A 17052-nucleotide genomic window follows, 5' to 3' on the forward strand; every position below is an offset into this window, starting at 1 on the left:
ATGGGAGGGGAGGAGGGAAGGGTCAAGGGTCAAGCAGGGTGAATGATGATGGGAGAGTGAGCAACACACCTTCTGGACTGGGAAGAGCGACTGCACTGGTGTTGTAGAAACATTTTTAGATAAATTATTTGAGACAACTGTTTGGTCTCTGTATATTTTGATCATGTAAATGGGGTGGATTTAGTTTATCTATTGATATCTATTTCCTTGGCGAGTTCAGGTGATTTTGAAGTGTGTATGATGGGTTTCACCCCATAAACACAGAGTTATCCAAAAAAAAAAATTAGGTTTCACTTTAATACATGGAATAAATGAATGCTGTCTTCATCCTTTTCATCTCTCCACAGTCCAGAGGGCAAACAAAACAAAGGTGATACTTCACACTGTAGTTGCCTTTTTGTAAAACACTATGCTCACAAAGCCATATTACAAGGAAATACAAGCAACACAACGTGAAGTTTCACCAAGTAAAACAGGCATGCTGATTAAGTAAAAATATGTATACGTGACAAAACCCAGGAGCAAAATACAACCTGATATAACAGCAAAATAAACTGTATGAATTAGTGCAGAGCAGGTGGGAGAGATAGGAGGAGTGTTTTCATGCCTGCTTGTGAGTTGGCAGCCACAGCAGTGAGCGTGGACTCACTATTTGAACAATGCTGGAGGTTGGCTTGTGCCCGCTAGTAGGCCAAGCCCGGCATATTGCAGAGGTGCCAGCGAGTTGTAGCACAAACAGAGAGGCACACACAAACAGGAGTAATTCCCTCACTTCTACAAGAACCTTTGGATGCAGCCATGCTGGAGTGCAATAGATCAAACGGGCAGAGATCAATGTGTGGGAGACATTGCAGCCGATAAAAGTCTCAAATACAAACAGGGTTATGAAAAACACTCAAATCTGGAGTAGAAGTAGGCGGATTCCGAGAGAAAGGGAATTAAGATTTGGACAGAAAAAGAAACTGAATAGGAAACGGTAGAAAAGAAAAGAAAATGGTGACATGTAGAGGAAGAGGATTGAAGAATTAGGTTGTATTTCTTGGACTGCTCTGGATTGGGTCTCATCTGACATACGGTCATACGGTGTCTCAAGACTACATTTTTGGGTAGATACTGTTGGTGGTTTTCACACATTTTACCAACTTAGCAACAGTTTTTAATGTCCTGGTTTTTAGATTAAGACTAAACACAGGTGGCTCATATTACGCCCATTTTTATGGAATGTTAAATATGAAATTGGCAATTCCTGAGACTTGAAGAGGAAATGGATAATATTTTTTGTGGGGTTATATCAGGTAGAGTGTGTGAGAATAAGAGGAACTCAAGGCAGACGAGCTCCAGATACATAAATAAACACAGCAGAGAAGACAGTGACGGGCAGAGGCATGAAAAGACAGAGGGAGTTCGACAAGCAGTAAGTGACAGCGCTGGTCTTTAGTCCTGTTAGCAGGTTTCCTGACACGGTGGGTCGGCCTGCCAGAGGACTGATGCGAGACTGGAATCGCACCGACTGGTTTCAAACACCTCTGTTCCTATGGGAACCGGTGTGACTGCCGAAGCGGGGATTTCACTAGTGACAAGTAAAACAAATGGCTCAGAATAAGCTTTGATTCCCTCTGGGAGCTGTCATAAATATTGCAGCTTCAAGTCCATATTTCCCAGCATGCCAGCCAGGTAGAGATCCGGGCTGAATAAGAGGTAAGAATCTGAATTAAAGGTGTTCAATACCATTAGTGTCAGCGTGGGAGCAGTGATCGAACAGCAGCGTTCAAAGCCCTGAACATCAGCGAGCTGCGTGCCGCGTTTCACATGACAAACTATAATTATAAAGGAGCGTGACATTGGTGAATATGTGTTCTGTCTGTGCCACAGTCTCTTTGTGTTTGCTTGGTCTTACATCATATTATGTGCTGTATGTATCTACTCAGTGGCTTTATTAGGCTATTTGTCAAAATGTGCGATGTGCAATGGCCAATGATTTGTTTCGCACTGGCAGCAGAAAGCAGAAAATGAATATATCACGCAGTGCTGGTGTGCACATGAACACTGCCTTACCATCCAGATTTGAGGGACACATGATTTTACAGCAGACCAGTAAAAGTAAGCTCTTACAAAAAAGTCCTCGGGATTGCCATTTGTCATTATTTGTACCTTAATTTTGCAATTAGCGGTCCCACGAACTCAAGCACGATTGGCACATGTAAAAAAAAAAGTGTACTTATAATTAAGACTAGACGAGTGATTAACTTTTGCATGCTTGAAACTTGAGATTTACAATTACACAGTTCTGTGAGCTAGATAATCCATCCAGTGCTACTAGTATTACTGTGTTCCAGTAGTCTCAGTACACAGAAATGACTGGTTAAGAATAAGAGGTTCTGCTCTCTTACACTGATTGGGTGACAATATTACAAAGCTCATGGTATAAGCAAATCTCTTATTACGTTTGTAAGGAACAATAACGCCAGGAATCCCAGAAACCTCCACACCCGATTTCTCTTCGTGGCATGTGAATTTCACTCTGGACATATATCAAATTCATTTAAAATGTCAAGTTACAAGCAGGCAAAATCTAATAATAACTGTGCAGTCTATAATCACAACACGCATAATGTGTCTGATAGGTGCTTGTCATCGCAGGAGCTTGAATGCGACAAAAAAATAATGACTAAGCTCCAATTTTATGATAGCAGATAGCTGGATTGTCATTCCATAAAGGTCACTGCTGTGGTTCCCACCTCACAAGCATTTCAACACATAATACAAAATCGTTTGTGCTTTCAGAGCAATGGAAAAGGAGAAACCATCAAATTAAAAACTATCAAATGAAAAAGTTGTAGCCTCCTGTCGAATGTAATAGGTAAAGCTACAGAAGCTTTACAATACATAACACAAATAACTTGCCATGCTTTCAGAGCACACAAAATGGGGAAATCTTCAAAAACGTAACATTAAATACTATACCTTCAACTTTAATAGGTGAACTCCATTTAGGCACTGGAAGTTAGCATATCTCCTGGTGGTTGGTGTAGCCTACTAAAGATTTAGCAGTCCTTTTTGTACTGTACTCCCCTAAGCTAACAAAGGTTTCACACTGGCATTCTAAAGAAATATACCATGTTTTTGGTAGATTATATCAACTGGGTTGGTCAACTTAGCTGTAGTGAACAGAACTTAGATACCAAAATCATCCATGTGTCCCTGGTAGTTCCAGTGCTCCATGCTAACACTTTAGCATACACTGTGTTGAGTGATACAGGATCCATGCTAACAGTTTAGCATACACTGTGTTGAGTGATAGCAGGCCACCGCACTTAAAATTACTCACTATTTAGTTTTACATCTGCTACAAATTCTCATTTTCTCATTTGCGAGACATTAGTGGCAGCGTATCTGTTAGCATGTTAGCTTACTATCACTCAACATAGTGTATACTCTAATTTTCTCAGTACTAAACAGCTAAACAGCAAGTTGACCAACAGGCCTATCTCCCATAAAACTGCATATTCCTTTAAGTAGGATAGGCCTAAGTATTAGTAGGTTAAGAAGTGTGAAAAATGCTGTGTGATACCTGGGCTTGATTTGGAGTTACAAGGTTGTAGCACTTACTGGACTGGGCGGTCCTGGCCTCAATAGGCTGGGTGAAGACTCCTAAACCCATCTCAGACCGCGCTGCCAGGGAGAACATGTAGAGCGTATCTGGCTTCAGACCATCTACAGCATAGGAGCCTGCTGGGTTGAAAGTGGCACGTTGCTGTGGAGAGATGAAGAAACATGGGATCATTCATATACAGTACACAAACTGTCCAGTAGTTCCATTTTACGTTTTTTTTTACATTTTAGCCGTTTCACTGACACAATGAGTGCAACAGTAGACTGAGCTTAAATTCCTAGATCATCAATATTTGAAGCAACCAAAAATCCCCAAATCCGTCCCAAAAACCATTTCTCACGCCCTAATTGACGGTAGCCCAAGTTAATTTTAGCTAATTTATGTGGTAGCGAGAGACGAGCATGGCAAAATTATGGACCGCAATTGGTAATACTAAAACCATCCATGGGCTTTAGTGAGATTTTACCTTACATTTGAATCTAAGTGTGCTGCTGCAGGGTCTTTGTGCCCATACAATATTCTCGTGACCATAGAAAAATCATAGAGCGAAGTGCCAGGAAAGAAATTGAATAAGAACTGCAGAGAGATAGAGGGTCGGTCAACTGGATCAAGTAGAGTGAGTAGAGAGGGGAAATCATTCTGTAGGAAGAAGGCAACGTGAGGCACTTCTTAAAAAGATAAGTTTTCAGTCTCCGATGGAAAATGGGGAGTGACTCATGGGGAAGGATACTGAACCACACTTGGTAACTTCCACCCCACTTAAACAAATTTCACAGTATTGATTTCAATGGAGGTCTATAGAAGTAGTTTTCGAAGTGGGGTCCGAAGTGGGGTACTAACAGAATATGAATAAGAAAAGAGCAAATGGGGGATTAAACAACATATTAAGCATAACCCAGCTGGCAATTCCAACACTAGAACATATTGAGGAGTAATATGAAAAGTATTAAAATATGTGAATGCAGGGTGTATGTACAGCAGTAGAACATACTGAGACAATGAAATGTATGAAATGGAAAACATGAATGAACAATGAAATGTACAATATGAAAATATACATGGTACATTACTGTGCAAAAGGCACCCTAGATTTTTTTATATAAATTGTGTTTTAGATGTTTGTCTTCTGCATTAGTGTCAGTGGACTGCTTTTTATAGTAAATTGTTTGATATTTAGAAACTTTTCATTTCATTATTTTTGAAAGCATCTTTGCATCATGTTTTTTTTTTTTTTACAAGTACCTAAGACTTTTGCACAGTACTGCATATGCAGTATGCACTATACATGCTATGAAATTACACCACAAAAATCAATATATTCCAGATAGCAGGGTTGCAGGAGCCAAAGCCATTCCAGTTTTTTCACACCAAAACAACCACATCTGCCTCATGTCTGTATGCTGGTGTTTACCTTGTCCCCGGCATTGTTGGCCTCCCAGTAGAGCAGTTCAAAGTTGATGATTGGGTCCTGGACGGGCCAAAGCCATGACAGCATGATGCGCGAGTCCAGCTCGGCCTCTGCCTCGAAACCAGAGGGCTGAGCTGGAACTGCAGGAGGGAGGAAAAAACAAACAGATGAAGAGAGTGAAGGAGAGCGATGGAGACAGAGACAGCAGGGGGGGTTGGTGGGTGGGTTGGGTGGGTACAAAGTGAGGAGAAACACAGCCAGAGAGGGAGACATAAAGAAAGACATAGACAGAGAAAGGGGGTATTAGGTGAAACGCTGCAACGCTCATCAGCATTCAGAATAGCAACCGGACCGGCGTGCTACGAGACACAGCGGACAAGCAGCGCCTTCAGATGTATTCCTATGTGAAAACTGAAAGTTAAGACTGAAGTACGATGTTGAGATTTCGCAAATATCAGACATCGAAAGTTTCTCAAGTGACTCCTTTAAAAGTTGGAAAGATACGAAAGGGAAGGGAAGATATTGTAAAACAAGCTTTTAAACAGTAAATATGCTTATTTAAAATGTAGGTGCACTAGGCAACTTTGCACATTGGCGGCCCCAAATGGCAGCAAGAGGTAACTGTTTCAAGTTTGAAGCACTTCATTACCCAAAAATGATGTCAGTTAAGTGTCTTCTTCCTGGTGTGTTGCTGTTTCTAAATCTTGCGTAGTACAGTTTTATGTGTAGGTGCTGCTGTTATGTTTTTAGATCCTCCAAAAGTGGCCAGGAATTAACCATCGATTTTTCAATTTTTCTCTCATGGAGCCCATCGCTCCCGAGGTCATATAGTGGACTGACACATACAGTACAAGGTGGCGCTCCTTGAAAGGATTTCACATTAATCGCAGTGATGTGGTGGTAAATAAAAATGTGGGTAAACTGTGATCTTCAGAAAAGCATCCATTTGTGCTTTCTCCCTTCTAAGACCCTATCCTCACATAAATTACATCAGTTTGATTCTTACTATGATTATATGATGAATTTAGGTCAAAAAGATTTATGTGGGCCTAAAAAGGTGGTGAACTCTATTCCACCATGGACAGTAGGCTGTGCTGTGGTGAAAACACTTAAAAAACATGAAAAAAGAGGCTTTCTAAGAACAATAAATACTATCAGTCCTCTATAGCATGCCTTATTGGAAGTGCAGGTAACCAGTTTGTCCTTGAGGACGAGGTGTGGGACCTCCTTATGGGTATTGACTACAGCACATACACACGTACAGTATACACACACACACACACACACACTCCTGAGTATCCTTGTACAATGAATTACCCCCTTTGCTCCTCTCACCTATTCAATACATGACAGCGTAATGCTTTATATTGCAGCTCCGGTTTTCTGTAATTTCAAAGCAATCTGCTAGCTACGCAATGTAATAAACTTTAACCAAGACGGTTCTGCTGCTACCAATATACCTGCCATAATACAACCCTGACTGAATACTTAGTGGTCAAAAGTTGGATTTGGTTTTATATTGATAGTTGGTAATTTCACACCGATAGTATTGTTAGTGCTAGTGTTTTTCAAAATTAAGGCCACATTTCCCATAATCCATGCTGCTTTCTGCTGCAAAGGCAATCATTGCTATTTCGGTCTCTGTTTGTTCAGGAAGAACAGCGCTGTCTTCCTGTTTTGTGCCATAAAGCAATCCAGCAGATTTCCTGTCAAATCCAACCGGTATCACACAATGTAAAATGCAGGCTGCCAATCTTCTTGGTGATGGTCTCATTTGTATATGGTAATCATACCAATGTCTTACAATTAATGTTGTAATAATTTGTTGATGCTACATGCAGCACCTTTAAAGGACAATTCATCTTAGTTGCTTTTCACAGTAAATATTTTGAAACAAATGCTATCTAAATATTATGAGTTACTGCCAATAAAGAAGAGGGCGCCAATTTTAAGCTGCAATTGTGTAAAATGAAGCTTTATTTTCAGTTTAATTTTACAGACTATGGCTGGAGGAAGCATCTTGCTTTGGATTGTCTGCAATTTATTGTGGCTTGACTGGGTTGTGATTGACAGAAGGCGGGTTCTAATGTAACCGCAGAGAACGTTACGCTATTGGTTGAAAGCTACTGGTTTTATTTTGATGAGGAAAATGCAGAAATCTGAGAAGCAGAAAGCGGAAGTAAGACGCCCCCTCCTGTCCTGGCATTCTTTGACGCTCTGGACTGACATTTACTGGTTAAAAGCACGCTATTGCAATTGCAATTGCAATCTTCCATTGGTTGATCTTGGTTACCTGTGATGTAGGTTACCTGTTTTGTCATGGTCATGGATCAGCCAATAACAACCAAGACTAGCCAATAGCAACCAAGATCAGACAATAGCAGATTGCAATTGCAACAGCATGCTTTTTTAACCAGTACAGGTCAGTCAAACCTCAAAAGTAGTGTCTGTGTTTGGTTTCTCTTAATATGAAACAGTGACCAGAACTTCTTTCAAAATGTAAAAAATTATCGCCTGATATTAGCAAAGTTGGAACTGAATGGGAGTGAATGAGCCCGAGAGGGATTGCAAAACTGATTTAAAAATATCTTTAATCGTAGCGCATGCCTGTAAAAACTGTCGCAATTAACATTAAAGGGATGGAAAAGGTAAAAACTGAAATCACACTGGAATTGTCCCTTAAAAAGTTACTGTGGTAGTGCTTTGAGGAAACACATTCAGCATGTTCTCACCTCCCTGCTGTGTCTTGACCTGCAGTACATCAGAAGGAGGCCCGTCGCCGACCGAAGTGAAACCCAGCACCCTCAGGCTGTAGGTGATGTCTGTGGTCAGGCCTGAGATGGTGGTGAGCCGGCTGTCGTCCGTGTTGTGCTTCTGCCACGCGCTGAGCGGGGCGTCGTGGTCGGAGCTGTAGTAGACCCGGTAGCCCCGGATCTGCCCGTTGGGCTCCTCCGGAGGCTCCCACTGGACCAGCATGGTGCTGGAGCTCAGCATGCGGGCCTGGACGTGCAGGGGAGGCGAGGAGGGCGCCTGCTCGCTGGTGCGGGTGTCGACCACGCCGCTGGGCGGCCCGCGGCCGATGTTGTTGACGGCCATGGCGCGGAACTCGTATTCGGAGAAGGGGCTGAGGCCGCCGATGCTGTATCGGGTGGTGGCGACTCCGTCTACCTCCTGGAAGCCGTTTTCGGACAGCTTAGCACGGTACTGGATCACATAGTAGGACACCGGTTCCGGGTTGCCGGAGTCCCAGGTCAGGGTGACGCTGGTGGCGGTGGTTTCTGTCACAATGAGGGAAGTGGGCGGCTTGGGCAGGGCTGTTACAGAGCAGACACACACAAGACAGTCAGACAAACGAGTCTCTCTACGTCTCCTCCTGTCTCCATCTCTTTCTTACACTTTCTAACATTAGGTCTGGCTAGAGGAACGCCCACTGATGCACTGAATATATGGAGCAGTTCAACGCTGCCATTCTATCAGTCAATCACTATTCAGGAGCCTGTCTCTCTCATGTGTGTATTATGTTGCCAAGCGGATAGCTGGATGTGCTTATATGGAAATCCATCTATCTCACCGGTGCTGGGCAAATCTAAAATTATATATATTCAATGCAGGCACACACCAAACATTACTGCTCTGACAGAAGACAGTATAGAAAGATTTTTGACAGACAGAAAGAAAACACTTCTCTGTCTGCAATAAAGGAGGTGTAGATTTTTGTGTGGATTTGCAAATTAGGCCCAATAAGCCATTGATTTTCTGTCACAAATACGTGTTTTTGGTTTTAGCTTGAACATCTACACATTCACAGCTATACTCTCTCACTGTTTTTCTCAAGCCATGTCCAATAGTCTGCCTCCAATAACTGCCTTTCACTGTTAAAGCAAATTTCAGAAATATATTCATCCAACGTAATTATGTTGTCGCCTGTGATTTGGAGTGAAAAATTATGTGAGCAGATTCTAGACTACATATCAGATAATATATGTATACTAATAATATATCAGAGAGAGAAGTGAATAATGTGGTAGAGATACTTGATGCTGTTATTTGTTGCTTTGCTCTATGATTTGCATCAAAGCAATGGAAATGTTTTTTTCTATTTCTAAGAACTGAATGTAACAAAATCCCAGATTGTAACAAAATGGTGGTAAAATATGATGCTGAATTACTTTTGCGGTGGGTTGGACTTTGTGCTGTCAGAGCTCAAATGGATGTGCTGAGGTAAGAAGCAAAGCAGTGGGGTGTGTATAAAACTGGAAATGCTCACAGACTGCCATTAGGGATGAACCATTGCAACCAGAGGCTTTTAGCTACAACCCTCTGCAGCTTCAGTCTTGACATCTGGTTTATTATCATGCAGTGTATCCAGAGCCTTCCTTTCCTTCCTTACAAACATCTTAATCCCAAAAGTCTCTGGTTGAATAAAGTTGCAACTTTCTCTTGGAGTTTCAGTCTGCTGTTTTCATAGAGGAGAATGTGTTCTTGCAATGCTCTCATATAGATCACCATCTGCTACTGTAGAGCTAGAAAACCAGTGGCACAGTTCTTTCTGAAACAAATAACAAGCTCTTTAACTGAACTGTTGCTCCTAATATGTCCTTACTAAGCATAACAATATCATTGTAAGAACATTAGCACCTTATAATCAGTATAAAGAGAGATAATATGCTTTAATAGGATTTGCAGTCACCACCAATGTTCAGGCTTTATTTCTGACTCTCCATTCATTTTCATTTGTTTTAGAGCCTACAGTCGTCTAATATCCATAATTCTTATACATCTACAACCTACAGCATTACAAATCCTGCTTATTAATTTTGTCTCTCAACCACTCTCTGCACATTTGTCTGGGACAGCAACTTTGGTGCTTACAGTAATGAATGTTTTAATATTGCAGTCTGCTATCCTTAACTCCTTTGAGAACTTCAATTCATTTCTATCCACAGTAATGACCAACCTCACCCTGAGAGATATAGTACACAACGTATATATGGCCTACTTTAATTGCAAATATTAAGTGATGTTAAAGATAGGCCCTGCTAACAGAAGTGGCTCACCTATCCATAATGTTAGCTAATGTTAGCAGTCAGCTACTTCATGCTGTTCATGCTATGTGCAAACCAATTTATCACATTAACAGCCTTTATATTTAATATTAGTAATATACAAACAATGTGCTTCATATCCTTAGTTGTGCTTCTTTGACAGTCAAGCAAATGTTATGTTAGCTGTGTCTGCTGTGTCAGGTAGCATTAGGTGAGTCTAGCTGATTAACGCTGATGCTGTTAAAACTAGTTACTGGCTACAATTTACACAATCCAACTTAGTGTATTTAGCGATAAATATAAAGTTAAAACCATGAAGCAGCTGACTGCTAACATTAGCTAATGTTATGGATCAACATCATGGATGTACACTTCAATCCAGTGTAGTCTTTGATTTGGACCTTCTCCAGCTCTGCTTATCTACGATATCCAAGGCAAATTTTGGTGTAAATTTTAATTTATTTGTCCAAACACCGGTTGATTTTGCCTCTGTTTCTCTCTGTCTTTCCAGTGTAGGGTTTCCCATCTGTAAGTATGATGGTCGCCATGTAAATAAAGTAAATTCTCTTCTATTCAGACACATTCATGCACACACACAATCACGCAATCACAATCACAGTGTGTGTTTGACCTTTGACGGTGATCTGGGCGGTGGTCTCGATCATGCCCAGGGAGGAAATGGCCACGCAGGTGTAGTTGGCGGACTGGCGGATGTTGGTGAGCTCCAGGACGTTGCGACCCACGGGCATCTCCTCCTCCTTGGTCAGCTCCACCACCCCGCTCATCCACTTCACGTAAGGCATGGGGGCGCCGACCGCCACGCAGGTCAGGTTGACGCTGCCGCCGGGCATCACGTCGTGATTGGTGGGGGGGATGGAGAAGCGGGGAGGCACGCGGCGGACTGCAAGGGGTAAAGAGAAGGAGAGTGAGCGGACGAGGGGGAGGGGGGGCATCACTGGACCACTGGGCTGACTCCATGTTTAGCTGGCCTGGCTCTCACTATGCACCCGTGCTTCCCCTATCATTGATTGGTTAGGATGGACCAGCCTGCATAGAGGAGCAGAAACCCTGCCTAAGAATGTCATTAGTATTGGTTTCAGTGTTTTTGTGTCACATGCTCAAAATGCTATTTTAGACAAATTCATTATTGGTTCCAATGGAGTTTTAGTGCTGTTTTCAGAGAATTTCATTAGTATTGGTTTCAATGGAGAGTTTTAGTGTCCCTTGGTCTAAATCCTGTTTTCAGAGAATTTCATTAGTATTGGTTTCAATGGAGAGTCTTAGTGTCCCGTGGTCTAAATGCTGTTTTGGAGTTTCATTAACATTGGAGAGATTTAATGACCCATGGTTAACTTGCTGTTTCAGAGAATTAGTATTGGTGTCGATGGAGAGTTTTAGTGTCACATGGTCTAAATGCCATTTCAGAAGCATCAATGAAAACCCTCTTGGGGGAACACTGCTCTACAGTCTCGAACCAATGGATTGGTTAGGGCTGTCCTCTTAAAGCCCTCATGTTTTAGATATGGCACTATGAACTGCATATTATGCCAGCTCTTCTCTACTAGATGTAAAAGTCAAATTAGGCTGCACTGTGTTCACTTGGAAAATGGGTAAAATGTGGGAGACTGTGCCTAAGGCATGTAGCTGGATTTCTCTGGAGTGTCTGGGATTTCCGGCTGGGCTGTGGGGATTAAAATGCACCTGGAGTCTACTGTGCTGCTAGTTGGAAGCATTTCCATCACATCCCGAGGCTGCACCAAGTGCAGTGAAGAGAATACAGAAGGCTTCTCCCCTATTGTTAGTCCTCATCCTTAGAAATCCCCCTAAGTGCTGGGATATGCTCCTCATTACATTACAACTGAATTAGCGCAATACTACTCTGCTTGCATTAAATATGTAGACGGCTGTGTTGCATAACTAAAGTGCTAACCCTCTGACTTAGCTGAGCATGGTCACAAAATATGACTCACAAAGTGTAATTTAAGCTTCGGGCTGAAGTATGGGTGTGAGGAGCTTACATTGTGGCTTAGAGGCTTTTCTAAGGGTTTCTTCTTGGTTTAACTACAGAGGGGGAAGAGTGAGGTTACAAACTGTGTCTAACTGGGAGAGAATGACATTACATGTTCACTTTGCTCTACCTTTCACTGTTAACGTATCTATGCCAAATTTAAGAAGCTGATGTAATGTAGAAGAGGAATTATGTGCTGCAGGGAGCGACTTGAGTTGAGTCTTAATTTACAGCGGAACTGGAAAGCTGTACTGTACATATGTATGGTTGAACAACGATTGACATCATTCGCAGAGTTTTGCAGTACATGCGTGGGCTAGGTGTTGCTGTGGCGGAGAGAATGCCATTTTAGCCACGCCAGGCTCAGCTCATACAAGAACTGTATTGTCTACTGGCATGGGAAGCGGCAGGCTCTGATATGCAGATGGCCGGCATTAAGATGGATTCCCATGGAGACGGGAGCGCCTGAGAAAGTGACGTGGAGGGGAGGAGAGGAGGCAGAGGGAAGGGTAGAGGGAGAGGAGGAGGAGACGGAGGACGGAGATGCAGAAGGGGAGGAGGAAGAGGGTGAAGAGGAGGAGGGGGGCAAAGCGCCGGGTCAGTCCAGGCAGGGGCTCGGTGGAAACTTTTTTTCCCCTCTGGCTAGTGGGATGTCTGTGGCTGAGGGAAGTCTATTTTGAAGGGGCAATAAGTATGATTTTTTACTAATAGCACTAGTAGCACAAAATGACCATAATATATCTGCGGGTTTAATAGGGTTGTTGATTGATGGCAATGACAAAACTCACTTCCTAGCTTTCCTTCAATCTACTCACATTTTCAACTGCTCAAAGGTGGAGGATGGTGCTATGAGCGACCGACTGTCATCGCAACACATTTTTAGCTATGAAAAAGCCTTGTTCTCAAGCCAAAACAGCAAATGACAGAGCAGTATTATTATTCCAGTATTTAGCATGCTGATAGACATATATAGACATTTCTTTCCTTTCTTTTCTCTAATTAGCATAGCTTACTCCTCTCGTGAAAATGTGATATTATTTGTGTCAACTACAGGCCACCGTAAGCTAGAGACCTGTCAATGATGTTGATTCTTACGGATCGTTGATAGATGCAGCTAAAAGTCATAAATTATTTAATGCCCCCCCTTTTTTTTTATTAGTTATTTTGTTGTAAAAACTGATTGCCTGTTTAACACATATTCATCTGCTAGCTAGCAAATGCTAAAAAGGATCAGCCAAAATATAATTTCATGTCCTTCACGATGGACTATTTGAATGCAAAGATGAATGAGTGTTTCTCACAAAAAGCTTGATTTTTTTTTTCTTTTTTTCATTTTGAGTAAGAAATGAAGACACAGGCTGGGGTCAGGGTGGCCTTGACTCTTAAACTCTTTACACTATTGGGAAATCTAGCTAAAACAGGACATCCCTTGTGCCAAGCTCATATTTTATGGCAGTATCTATGAGACAATAACCTGATGGAGGTAGTAAAATTTTAGCAGGTGCACAGCAAAAGCCAAGCCTTGACATTTAATTTCCCAATTGATCTTCCAACATACACAGATGGCCTGCAGAACCGCCATTAATGCAGCCGGTGGAAAACATTCCCCTCCCGCACTTCCTTTTAACTCTTAATCATTTCAAAGCGACAGAGTGATACCGACTGGAGTGACAACTATAAATAAATGCTCCATTTTCTTGTCTGTGTGCCCAGGAAAATGTCACAGTTATAGTAATAAAGCATCAAATTTGGATGCAGAGAGGGGAGTGACAGAGCTCTGTGTATGTTGGTAAATGGAAATTGAGCCAGTAATACATCAGATGTGTCACAAAAAACTGTTTGACATCATAACATTGAAATTACCTGGTCATTTCCTTACCACAGTAAAATGGAGGAGGTAGGTAAGGGCAATAAAATTGGATTCAAAAGCCCAGGCTGGCCAGCAGTTACATCAACACTGTATCTCAAAAACTACTGAAATTGAAAATTGTATTGAAACTGTCTTTTCCCCCTTTAACAAGCATTTCAGTTTTTATGTGACTTGAATGCGCTCACTCACACAGCAGTAGTGCATTGTGGGAGGTTATCTAAGGCACCTGGTTCAACTCTCATCTAGTACCTCTTATGCTGAAATCTTCATTTTGTTCTGCCTGCTATTTTCTTGGATAAAACAGACATAGAAGGTGTTTTTTTATATATATTTAATTAACTTGCCCAAGATGTTCAAAGATGTTCATTTCAATTCAAGTCAGATAACACTGAGACATTTGTTTGTTGGTAATTAAACTGAACAGAGGTTTAGCCAAAGGCAAATAACAATGGCCTCAGCTTATGAGGCTGCATGGTTTCAACATGCTGGCCAGCGCTGGGGAAATCACCATGTTACTATATTAGTTGATTAGAAACCATTGAGTTACCCAAGGATATGGAGGATGGTCACAATGTAATGACAGTAGTTTACTGAGTCAGAAATTACATGGGATGTTATTATTGCTACTATTGGGTTGGACAATGGCCTGATGGGTGGACGACTGGGGTGCTGACACCAGGGGTGACACTGGATTTGTCACTGAGTTGCCATGATGCCGTTTAGGAGCAACAGAAGCATATTAGGAACAGCTTACAGTTAGAAAACAGACACACACTCTTATCTCCATTGGCATGCCAGAAGAGAGGCGAGAGAAGGAGCGGAGGAGGAAAGGAAGGAGGAAAGGCTGAGAAGATTTGGGAAGCCGAGTTCTGATAAAGAAAAAAGCTGGAGTTGGAGAAGTGGGTTAGGGTGAGGGGGAAGCAAAGTCATCTTTGTATGCATTCTCAAGGAAGGCATGCAGCAGTGCAGGTGCAGTGGCAGTGGCAGTGGCAGCAAGCTAACTAAAGGGCTGGTTTCATAGACATGGATTAAGCATGGTCCTCGACTTAGAAAATGCTCTGAATGGAGATCTTCATTAGAAGGAGCTTAGTGTTAGACTGGGCTGATGACATCTCAGCTTCAAGTCTAATGCTGCGCTCCATTCAGAGTCGGAAGTCAGAAATTCCCAGCTGGTAGGTCGTAATTACAACCTTTTGCGTCCCAGTGGTCCAGCTCGGAAAAAAAGGGGGAGAAACATGGAGGCCCCCAAGATTTTATTTGCCCAAAGTAAAATACTGTTCCCCATGCAACAGCTAATGTTATATTGGTGATATTTGGCAGTTAGCTAGTTAGTTAGCACAGAATGTTGGCAACTGTAAGTGCAACTTCATTTCAAGTTTATATGTTTAACCATTTACCACACAGGTGTTTTGGTGGATTTAAGGTCATGTGATGCTGTAAAGCACCAGTGGGTGTATTTTGAGGATTCCAAACATGTTAATAGTAATGCTGTGTAACGTTTACAGTGTGCCACCAAGTTAACAGCATCTCTGAAACCTTGCAGTTGAGAAATCTGGACCGAGTTTCCTACTTGGAATTCCAACTTCAAGGGCAGTTACATTTTCCCTAGTAGGAAGTCAGAATTGCCAACTTTCCAACAATTCTGGAACACATTAGTTCTCTGGTTTCCAGATTTGTGAGAGAGTTGTTCATGTTCACAAATATTGATTAGACCGCCCTACACCAAAGGAAAGAACATATTAATTCTTTCATTGAGAGGTATTCACCTTTAATCCATGTCTGTGAAACTGGCCCATAATGACTTTGGTCATGGGTCTACAAGGGTGATCACAGAAAATATACCTACTTAACTACCTAAAACTATAACTGTGTGCTTCCTACGGACAGGCTTTATGACATTTCAATATCAGAATAAAATTATTTCAGCCTCTTAAAAGTTTATGTAGTATGGTATGTAGTATAGTATATGTACATGTATCGCAAACTATCAGTCAAAATCTCATCCAAAAACTGCCTCTTTCGAGTCCTTAATTTCTGTAACCCTACATTCAAACAGAATGCAAAAAAAACCCAAAATGTAAAGGTGGCGTAAATGTATGCAATGCCAATCGGCTTCAATCACATCTCTATCTAGGCGCCTCTAAATTTCTCCCCCACCTAATATTTATAGCGGGGAAAAATGTCCATTGGGTATTTGTGACCAAAGCTACTGACCAATGACATCTGCACAAAAAGTTTAAAGATAGATTCCCCAAAGGAAACACTAATCATAATGGGACTATAGAAAGATGTCAACCTAAACCACTAATCATAATGTCTGGACTATAGAAAAATGTCAACCTAAACCACTAATCATAATGTCTGGACTATAGAAAAATGTCAACCTAAACCACTAATCATAATGTCTGGACTATAGAAAGATGTCAACCTAAACCACTAATCATAATGACTGGTTAGTCACCCTGCTGCCTTCTATTGGATCAAGTGGTGGCATCAGACCTGTTTGCATGTTGTCACGCTAATTTCAGTGCTTATTTTCCCAGTCAAGCGATCAAACTCATACGAGGAAAGCCAGACAAAATTTCACCTCGCTCCCTATCTGAATGTAGGGTAAGTCTGAGGTGAAGAGCTTGTGGTATGGCAAAGCAGTGTGGAGCAGAAGCACACAAGTGGCCATGAAATTGTGCTGATGTACAGACTGTAGTACTGTACATCACATCCAGGAGGCTACATGCTATCCAATGCATTGATAAGAATGGAAATGACAATTGATATTAATAATTTTCTCATAAATACGAGGAAAGAGAGAGTGCACCATCTACATGTGACATTAAGTCTGCCATTTGGTGGAGCCTTTTATTCAAAGCACTTTAGCATATTATGAGTGCATACAATTTTAGAATGGGAACAGAACCCCAAACCCCGGCAGTGTTAATGCCTTGCTCATCATCATTATCCTCCCTAACCCTTACCTTGCTCTTCAGGTACAGAAGACAAGACACAGGACTGAGGAAGATGCAACACTAGACCAAATCTCACTAAACACAATACCACTTGCTGCAGAATTAATAATCACTCTGAGGATGTGAGATGTCCATTTTGTAAATG

At 41.7% G+C, this 17052-nt stretch overlaps 1 protein-coding gene across 2 annotated transcripts in view; it reads right to left on the minus strand.

Annotated features, from left to right (window-relative positions):
- ptprfa (protein tyrosine phosphatase receptor type Fa) overlaps positions 1-17052 on the minus strand; it is a 205681-nt gene that overhangs the window by 88717 nt on the left and 99912 nt on the right. For both annotated transcript variants that reach the window (XM_071531031.1, XM_071531030.1), the window contains exons 7-10: positions 10698-10967; positions 7754-8335; positions 5025-5161; positions 3610-3754 (exon numbers count right to left, since the gene is read on the minus strand). In XM_071531031.1, the coding sequence (XP_071387132.1) occupies positions 3610-3754; positions 5025-5161; positions 7754-8335; positions 10698-10967 (1134 nt within the window). The remainder of the gene's footprint in view (positions 1-3609; positions 3755-5024; positions 5162-7753; positions 8336-10697; positions 10968-17052) is intronic.

Source organism: Centroberyx affinis, unplaced genomic scaffold, assembly GCF_046629955.1.
Source record: "Centroberyx affinis isolate AG114_WGS23_722 - 3 ecotype Tasmania unplaced genomic scaffold, CSIRO-AGI_Caff_v1 ptg002023l_1, whole genome shotgun sequence".
NCBI lineage: Eukaryota > Metazoa > Chordata > Actinopteri > Beryciformes > Berycidae > Centroberyx > Centroberyx affinis.